Source organism: Coturnix japonica, chromosome 11, assembly GCF_054131305.1.
Source record: "Coturnix japonica strain WE chromosome 11, WE-NBRP24, whole genome shotgun sequence".
NCBI classification, from domain to species: Eukaryota; Metazoa; Chordata; class Aves; order Galliformes; family Phasianidae; genus Coturnix; species Coturnix japonica.
Window position 1 is genome coordinate 8,698,087 of NC_140673.1, and position 9,866 is coordinate 8,707,952.

The following is a 9,866-nucleotide window of genomic DNA, read 5'->3' on the forward strand; positions in this document are numbered from 1 at the left end:
AGGAAGTGCTGTGTAGTTAAGGCTCCCTCTGGCATTTTCAGCAGTGAAATTCACTACTCTGAATACGTGTTGAGAAGTAAAAAACGTGTTTTGCAGGTTACTCAAGGATTTAAGTTGAAGTGTTTGTTAATTATTTCTCTTGGTGCAGTCCTGCAGCATTGAAATGAAACTACAGGACAAGAAGATCATGTAATGGAGGGAGAGTAAGGATGGCTTAGAGCTGTTAGGGCAGTTTCTACCTACAGATTCTGAAATTGCTCACATCTGAGAAGCAAGACGTAGAATATTTTAGAGTATTGTACTACTTACTACAGTACTGCCTAAAAAATACTTAAATGTATTCACCTCAGATCAGCAGCTATACCTTACACTAAGCTTTATGTGAGCATAGTAAATCATATGTGACTTTGGAAACGGTACAGAAAATTCCAGGTGTGTGGCTTTGTACTTCATCCTGTCCCAAAGTGGACTAGACTGACTTAGATTGGGATGATCAGTACCCTAAGAAAGGGGATGTTCAACAGTGCCGTGATATGGGGATATGTATTTCTTGATTAGTTTTAAGGTTTTTAATTTTTACTCGCAAATCTTACGTTTATGTTGAAATCCTTGGCATTTCTGTTTCTGGTGTTGATTGCAGTTGTGTTTCGAGCAGACTTCTTGCTGGGTAAGCATTAATGTGAAAGGATAATTTCATCATCTCTGTTTTAATAGCAGGGTTCATCAGCCTCAAACATAGCACGCTCTGTAAAAGATCAAGCACTGCCCCTGCTTATGATACGATGATGTTTTTCAGTGCTGAACCTTTAATAATGGCATTCTTTGTCACAATGCAAGCACAGTGCAGTTGTTGTAGCTTACCTTTCAGGAAGTCTTTTGATGGGTTCAGGAGGCTGTTGATTTGTTTGAGCCTTTTGACTGGGGATTCTCTTCTGTGAATAAGCTTAGGACATTGAAGCCACGTGTCAAAATAAAAGCAAAGAGAAGGAATGTTATATACATCTAACATCTTTCTCTGGGTAGCGTAAAACTTAACTTTGCAACACTACTGACTAAGAATTTGAACATGTTTTGGTCGCATTTACATAAATCCTTAGTCTTTCTTTGCCTTCTCTTTTTGGGTTGAGTTTAGCTCTTTAACAAGTGATGTGCAGATTTCTATTGCTTTTCTTAACTTCGAAAGACTCCAGGAGCAGGTGTCACATAATGACATAATCCCAGTCCTAACAATGATATCAGTACCACTTTGATGCAGTTTTTCTCTCTTAATAGAGAAATTGCTCACCTGCACTTTCTGCTCACTGTTGAAAACTAGAAACTTTCCTGCCTTCAGTAGTAATTACAAAGACTCTAAGAGAGAAGTGACTTTTGAAGCTGGATGTTCTATGTATTTTAAAAGTCAGGCAGTCCTTGACTTTGCTGTATGACACACGGTTACAGTGCAGAGCTGATATTTCCTTTTAATACTTGTTTGTTTAATACTTGTAGCTAGTAATGAAAAGGTTGGCATAATAATGGCCAGTTTTAATGCTCTTCTATGTGACACTGGAAAACTGGAGATGTTACTGTTGATAGTGAAATATGGGACTTGTCAAAAAGCAGTACAGAAGGCAGCACAAAGAATTAAACTTGTGTAGGTGTGTAAATGTTGGATTTGCTCACTTCACTCCAGGATTTGCACTCATGCTGTTTAGTTGAAGTGCTGTAGCTTGCTCGTGCTGAATGAAATTTAGCCTGATACATGTACTATGTATTGTATATTTTTGCTCTTAAAAATCTGGCTCGTAATGGAAAATGATTTCAGCAATGTGTCATACTTACAAGTTGAACCAGAGTTGTTATTTCCATGTGGAGCACAGGACTGAACAGACTCTTGGTAATTCATGAATTTAAATGGATTTGGGCTTTCTCTGGAGCATCTGCATTTAAACCCTGAAAACAAAGACAGATCATTGAACAATTGGAATGATGTAAAGAACAAAACTTTGTGTAGGTTTTGGTATCTTTGCAATCTTTATACCTTTCCTCTCTCTATGTAGTCTTGTATGGAGTATTTTGTGACTTCCACATTTCACAAATTCTTCAGTTTGTGAACCATAAGAATAATAGGCTGAGAGAGCTTCTGAATCACTGCCTAAAATCCAAAAATACAGGAAAAACGTGAAATACCAGAGGTTTTGGCTTGCATCTCTAAGTCATATAACTTTAGCTAAATAATTTAAGCCCTTCACAGTCAGTAACAATTCTGCAGTTTGAAGTATTTTTCCATCTACTTTACAGGTGGCCTCTAAGTTGTTAATGGCCTTCAGCTCTAACTGAAAGCCTCAAATGCACATTTTTGCTGTTATTTTCAGTGCTAGAACTGAATAGTAGGTAGGAAAACAGTTCTGATCTTGGTGTCTTGTTGCTACTTACTCAGATTTGTATCTGATAAATCAGTTGGTTTTCTTAGAAAGAAGATGGTTTGTATTCCAGTTTTCCTTTCCTGGATGTTTTTTCTTGGAGCATGAAAATGGAATGGTATCTCAATTAGATTATAATACCTTTATGATGAGCCTTACCAATGTATTAATGATTGATAGCTTAACTGAGAAGTGAACAGATTTACTTACAGGAAGAACTCTTATCACTCTCACCGACCCAAGAAGGTGGCAAATAGAAGCTTAAATTAAAAGATAATTGCAAAGCCATGACTTCTTGTTCAAGGATACGTTCTGATAGAAAGACTCTGCCTTATCAGAGCTGTTAAGCATAGCCTAAAATAATGACACTCTTTTGAAAAACAGCAGAGTATAAAATTATCTGTGTAGAGATTCTTACACATGCTGTATCAAGATATTATCCATGGTAAGGATGATAAGGATGATATGGTTTCTTAGTAACTGAGCTATTGAGGTTTCAGTTTTGCAGCCTTTGGGGATCTGGAGGAATATTTGTGATGTACTTTCTGACAGAACAAGAGTGAAGATGATAGTTAGCAGTATTATATTGATTATTGATATACGTATTTTCACTTATGGTATTCCTGCTCATGGAAAAGATTCTAAGACTGATCTGTTTTTCCTTCCCTGACAGAGGGAGAAGAAAGCAAGCTAAATGAATTTTACTAGGTAAGTATTAGCATCTACTCAGTAAATAGTCCGTCAGCATTTTTCTCTTATGCTTGCCTTCTTTAGCATACTAGCATGATGATGATTATCTTCCATGCTGAATGTTGTTATAAGAACTAACTTTGGATGGAGATTTTGGAAATTTTTAAAGCCCAAATGAGCCACAGGGAACTATTTTAGCACCTTGATGAATTTGTAAATGAAACTTGACTGATTGACCCTTGCACTTGAAATATATATGGAGGTACCAATGTGCTCTCCTTTCAAGACTACCAGATCAGTTTGTTACAAATATTTGAGGTTATTGTTGTTGTTGCTGAATGCTTTGCTATCATCTATCACTAAAAAAAAAGAGTAAATTTATGTTCGTACTTTATTAAACTGAGTTTGTGTTGTTTAAGCTTTATACTGTTTAGGTGGGCTACTTGAAAAGGGAAAATAATCCTGTCTTTAAAAAATAAATGGATGGATGTTATTCCCTTTCTCCAGTGGTCTCATATCTCATATCGTATGTGATGAACTGCTAATAATTCAGAAAACAGATCATCCTTGCATTTCATACTTATCAGAAGAATACTCAGTGAGCGGAGTCCAGAATAGAAGCATACTGTGCACATGCAGCTATCAGTTCATTTAGCTGAAGAGAAGTGTCTGTACCTGGCCAAAACACAAATGCTTACCCCTTCATACTCTCTTCACTGGCACTATATTTTGGACTTAATGTACCCTGAGTATGGAATCCAAGACCTTCAGCCTCGTATTTTCCTTCAGGTGGAGAGAATCTCTGTTGTGCACAGATGGTAAAACAAACTGGTGTTTTGTTCATATTACTGTACACATCACACAGTGTGAACAGAAGCATCAAGTGTACATCAGTTCTGCACAGCTTCTGGCTGTCTAGTTGCCATCAGATCTACGGTTTGGTCCATAACCTTTCTTATTGTAAAGGAAACTGGAAAACTTAGGAATACTTCTTAATCTCTAAAGTTAGAATGCAGAACATTGTCATGTAGTGTTGAAGATTAACACATGTTCATCTCCTTCTGTTATTGCTTGCCTACCAAACCTTGTAATTTTAAGGCAATTGCCTGTGGATGTTTGCATTCTGAGCAGGTAATAAAAGCAGGCTAGTAAACATAGCTAAGTCTTTCCTAAGAGAAGCTTCATCACATGGTTTCAAAATACTCTGTCCCTTCCATTTTTTTTTTCTTTCAAAATTAATCCAAGTTATATGACTGTAGCATCTCCAAAGCTGAGCTTTCACACTGTGCAAAAACTAAAGGAAAAAATATTCCATAAATTATCTGCAAGATGAATGCGTTCACCTAAACTAGAATGAATATGAGAACTTGTCATACCATTTCACTTGAAGAACACTTGCTTGCTAGCAGACAGCTTTTTCCCAGAGGATCCATTTCTCTTCTGTAAGTTGATTCAGCTCTCTTCTGTAACCTTAATTGGTTAAGAGGAAAACATTTGATCTCATGAGATGCTTGCAAGGGAGCACAGGTACTCTGGAGTTGTTTGAAGTTTTGGTGGTTAATTATGTAAACATGTGTGTTCTTTTTAGTGAAAAATCCCACACAAATATAAGCAAATGTTTTGTTGTGATGCTGTGTTGTATCTAGTCATTCATATATTGAATTAGCGTGGCGGCAGTCTGTTTTATACAGAGGTATGACGTAACTTTTAGCTACTAATGATGGTGGTAGTGTTTTGGCTTCAGAGTAGGAGAGCTGGCCCCGAAGGAATTCTTAGGGTTCTCTGAGAAGTTGCGTCTGGGAGCACTCCACCTGCTTTCAGCTATTCCAACCATCGTAACTTTCTGTTCTAATCAGCATATGATTACAGAACAATTTTTTGTGCTAATTCCAGTAGTTGTATAAGTTTTTTGTACTTACGTGTGAATCCGAAGATGGCACCTGTCACATTGTAAAGAGAAGTGGGCGTTTTTCTGCAGGGTTACAGAACTTGTCTGGCTTGTATTTTCTCCTTCATTGTTCTTGGGAAGAAATGCATTTTCTTCAGGAGAGTCAGTAACACTTGAAAGTGCTGAGCTCTGTACAAATTAACCCCAGGACAGCAGTTTTCAGTCAAAGTATTTCAAGTAGATGACTTGTACCAGCCTGCATTATATAATTATGTCTTACTTGAGATTCAGAGGAAAAAATGACTTCTAAGATATGGAGTATGATATAGACTAAGATACGGAGTATGGAGATATTTATCTTTTGTTTTGTAGAGAGCTAATTAGATTTTTTTTTCCCCATGTGTTTATGATCCAGGACAAAATGTTACTATGTTTAACAGTAAACTCCATTTTCTGTAGCAGAATATTTAGTTTTCTAGCATTTCTGCAGTTCAAAAATCAGGGACAAAGTCATCTTTCTTCCAGCTGAATTGCAGTTGTGGATTTGCAGAACCAGGCAGCTCTGTATATCTTAAAATAGTTTGCTCTTCCCCCCCCCCCCCCCCCCCCCACTTTGAAATGAATGTTTTTGAAGCTAACACTTAAATTATTCAGTGCAGCTGCATTTATACTAAGTTTTTGTTGCAACTAATGAGAAATTAAGCTACAACTTCATGCAAGAAGTTTTTCCAAAGTAACATGCTATCCAAAAGCATCACGCTTTTATAAACGTTAGAGGAGAACATGCATTAACCACACTGATTTTCTGCAGTAGAATGGAGTAATGCAGTCTTTAAATGATTAAACTCAGTTACCTCCCAAAGACGATAGGATGAATGGGCAGATCCACAGGAAGTAAGCGAAGGAGCCCATCTGTGCTTGCTGCCGTCAGCTTGTTCTTGGATGTCTTCAAGCAGCGTGCCAAGTCTAAATATTTCCCCTTCTACTTTTCTAAAATCAATCATAATACACAGCTAATTAAACTTCTGTTTCTTACTATGGCAACCATATTTGGCATTGCAATGAACAGTTAATAGAGGGAAGAAGGAAATGGAGTTCACTGAGTCTCTTTTAAATGCTTGAATTAATCAAATAGATATCCTTGTTATAACAAGGATATGTGAAGCATGAGATGGATTTCGGCCAAGTACCTTCTAGCTTACCCTGTGTAATGTTAAGATAATGTTTTCACCTCTGAAAAGCACAAATGGCTGAAGTAATAGTGGTTAGATGCTTTAAAACATGGAAAATATGCTGATGAAGTACTTTGCACTTATCTTCAAACCTTTCAGGATCGAATTCTCCAATGCCGGTAGACTTGTCCTTGTAGCACTGCAGCTGTAAGTTACGATGCTCCTCTCTAGCAGTTAAATAATTCCTTTCCAAGGCATCAAGGTGTGTTTTCAATTGATTTAGAACCTTCAACAATAAGTTCAACAGTAAATGATGTTATTGTTAGTAAGACATACTAATATCTACTTTTGCTATGTGAGACAGATGTATTGGCAGTGATATTAGTAAGGATTTTGCTGCAGCTCTCAATTGCATCTATACCTATCCAGCATGCTGTGATGCTTGGTTATTTAGAAGTAAAATACTCAATCACGCTTCAGATGTACCACCCTACTATCATAGATAATGATTTCTATGCCAACTTAAGGCCTTCCATTAAGTACTTCCCAATTGTAATCTTTAACTTTAAGAAATGAGCCTCTTACTGAGCTCCTCCATTTTTGCTTCTTAAACTCAGTTTAAATCTGAGATTCAGAACAAGATTATTTTTAAAGGTCTGTCTGAGAAAAGCACTGAGTACCCTGCCAGAAAAACTGAAGTCTGTTAGCCAGCTGAAGTACACTTCTGATAACTGAACAGGCGGTAATTTACCAGATAATCTTCTTGTAAGAGAGATGTCTCTCTGGTCATGTGTTTAGAGAAGTCTTCCACCTGTAAGAGAAAATACCAGACTTATATATTGTTTGTTAAAAACAAACGCGCCATACTACTGTAAAACTTAAGAATCAATGTGAAATAGATACTGAAACAGAGCTCTTTACTTTCGTTTTTAGTTGATCTGTCTGATCCTTTAGTATTTGAGACATCTTCTCTCCTTGTGTTGTTTCGGGCAGTAAATTAGAAGCATTTAAACAGCATATTTCTACTGTACGAGTTGCTGGAAGTGCTGATGTTGTTGTCCTACATGGCAGTCCTACAGAATGCAAGAGGAAATGTGTTAGTTGGACTGCTTGCCAAAACCTTCCACCCAAAAGTGCTATTGGTTTACTTGAAATTAGTTATTCACACTTACTTGGTTCAGACAAACCATGTGCAGGCTGTAGGACACAGGTGTTTGCTGTAGAGTCCTCAGGGGCTCCTGAGTAAATGGCAAATCCTGCATTTGGAAAACCCGACTGAGGAAGTATCTGTCAAAGTGAGAACCTTGGTTAGAGAAAAATCACACAGAATGCTCTGGACAATACCAAGTTTAGAAATGTGTAGGACAGCTTTCTGAAGTTAATGGGAAGTTTGTTATAACCGCACCATACAATTTGCTTTGATTTTGGTTTGCGTAGTATCTCATTGTGCATGTACTGAAATATGCAACTCAGGGTTCTGAAAATCTGAATTTAAACAACTTGTGTAAATGGGAAGTATATTATAAAGGTGAGAAAATAGTTCAGAGCCTTGGAAATAAGAAAATGAAATGAGAGTCTTCTTGGGAGGACTTCTGTATCTGATGACTGTATCTCAGGAGATCAGTAGGATTCCTGATGGCAGCGTGCTGCATTCACATCTAAATATACCATCAAGAAGTAATAGGGAAAAGTATTAGAAGCTGTTCCATCCTGAACAGGTTATGAAGGGATAAGCCCAGGAAAGGACTTAAGCATCTGTATAGCTCTGTGAGTGAACTCAGTGGCAGGGCATGGCATTAAGAAGTGCTTATCTAATTACCACAGATCTTAACAGGAAGTTACTACTGTAAGAGAAATCTTAAAATTTGATGTTAGACAAATCTCCTTATAGAGCAAAACCTTCAGAAATAAAGTGACCTGTCAGGGGATGCTGGGCTGAACAGCTGGAGAGTGTTTGTATTCTTCAATGTAAGAACAGGCAGGGGATTAAAAATGTTTCAAGAATAAATTCCCATTTACACTACTTCCAGTGAATGACAACGTTTCTGTATAACAGTGGAAATAACTGCTTAGAGTGAACTTCCTAATGATTTGCCAGGATGATTTGCCATCAGAAACAGCACAGCAGAGCACTGTTAATTGGTAATGAAAGCTCCATGGGGATTCTGCCTCACAGAAGTTTGTCCACGTGCCTATTGATAGTGGTACGCTTGCCCTGCTGATGGCTGTTGAGTGCCTGCATGAACCAGGCACAGTGAGAGGTGACCTAACACAGAATACCTTTTTATTATAAGCACTGCTCTTTACTTTTGTGTTAAGACTTCGCTAAATTCTTAAAGCATCTTAATTACCTTTCGCTGTTGGGATGGTTCTGGAATGCTCATTTCTTCCTGATTTTCTAGGACGTTGTTGCCAGTTACTGATTGATTTAGCAGTCTGGGGAAGGGTTTTGTTCTTTTAATGGTGGGAACTGATTTCTTATTCTCACTCATTTCTGGTACTTTCATTTCTGAAGTGACTTCATTATGGCCTTCCTGACGACTCTGAACTTCACCTTGGTCTTCTATGAGCTCATGAGAAGAAACTGATTTCTTAAGCATGCATCTCTGTTCTGTGTTTTGAAAGATATTCGCTGCTTTGAGCCTTTGTAAGTGGTGTTCTTCAAACTTGGCTGCCTCTTGTTCACCCGTTGAAGGGCCTTTGACACGTTCAGAAGTCTCGTGTTTGTTTGTGGCTTCGTCAATACTTTCAGTCAGGGATGTTTCTGGTATAGTCTCACGTTCAATAAACTGCCATGTGCTCATCAACTCTCCCATAGGAAAATGACGCAGAAGGACATGGGACATGTTTGAGTGACTCGGAGGGTCTCTGCCATCTGGTTGGCTACCACCAGCTGGTAATGCCTTGGTGAAGGACACTTCACTTCCAGCTATTCCAGCTTTACTTCTGACTGTCCTGATGGTACCTGTGTTACAGTCAAAGGCACCTTCATCTTGTACATGAATGTCATCATTTGCTGATGCGTTTCTGTTATCTCCAGAGCAGGGTAAGTTTAAAGAATCAGAAATACACACGATACAAGTGCAGTCATTCAATTGATCTGACTTGCCATGGTATTTGCAGGCTATTCCCCCATCTCCATCACAAGGTAAATCATCTTGTTCTGTGTCCGTTGTGTCTGTGATGTAGCTTAATTCATTTGAAACTGAACAGCTCATTGGGGCTTCCACCCATGGGCTGGGTGCACTGAGATGGTGTCTGTGCTGCTATGGAGACCAAGAGGGACAGGTGCCAAAAGTGCTGTGAAAGGAGAATGGAGTGCACTGCAGGTAAGCGCTGATTATTCTTTCATAGTCGTCCTGCTGATAGGAGACCAGGGTGCTAATGGAAGGTAACGAAACTTGCGCTACAGCAGCTCCGCAAGAAGAAAACACACTCACCGCCCCGGCCCGCTGCTCCCCGTTATTCGGCTTATTTCTCATCCCCCAGCAGCTCACACGCGGTGCATTCTGGCAGCAGAGCGCTGCGCTGTGCCGGGAGCTGCGGCAGAGCTGGATCCCGCCGAACCAGCGGGCAGCGGCAGCAGACAGACAGAACCTCACAGCTCCCTGCTCCCGAGCGGTGCCTGCTGCTCCCACCCGCGCCGTGCGGGGCCACCTGCCGCTCCGGCTGCGGGGCTCAGCCCGCCCCGCCCCGTCGTGCCGTGACTCCCAT

General features: G+C 39.2%; 1 protein-coding gene across 10 annotated transcripts in view; it reads right to left on the reverse strand.

The window, feature by feature from the left end:
- AKNAD1 (AKNA domain containing 1) overlaps nt 1-9,852 on the reverse strand; it is a 29,650-nt gene extending 19,798 nt beyond the window's left edge. The window contains exons 1-15 of one of the 10 annotated variants that reach the window (XM_085511043.1): nt 9,593-9,852; nt 8,504-9,452; nt 7,325-7,439; nt 7,074-7,225; nt 6,904-6,963; nt 6,305-6,438; nt 5,835-5,970; nt 5,012-5,169; nt 4,469-4,562; nt 3,791-3,894; nt 2,416-2,498; nt 2,021-2,134; nt 1,822-1,932; nt 862-943; nt 594-663 (exon numbers count right to left, since the gene is read on the reverse strand). In XM_085511043.1, the coding sequence (XP_085367169.1) occupies nt 594-663; nt 862-943; nt 1,822-1,932; nt 2,021-2,134; nt 2,416-2,498; nt 3,791-3,894; nt 4,469-4,562; nt 5,012-5,169; nt 5,835-5,970; nt 6,305-6,438; nt 6,904-6,963; nt 7,074-7,225; nt 7,325-7,439; nt 8,504-9,370 (2,280 nt within the window). In that variant the 5' untranslated portion in view covers nt 9,371-9,452; nt 9,593-9,852. Of the gene's footprint in view, nt 1-578; nt 763-861; nt 944-1,821; nt 1,933-2,020; nt 2,135-2,415; nt 2,499-3,790; nt 3,895-4,468; nt 4,563-5,011; nt 5,170-5,834; nt 5,971-6,285; nt 6,439-6,903; nt 6,964-7,073; nt 7,226-7,324; nt 7,440-8,503 lie in introns of those variants that run through there. The other 9 variants (XR_014932607.1, XR_014932608.1, XR_014932609.1 and 6 more) reach the window with 9 other exon arrangements.
- Nucleotides 9,853-9,866: the final 14 nt, after the last annotated feature.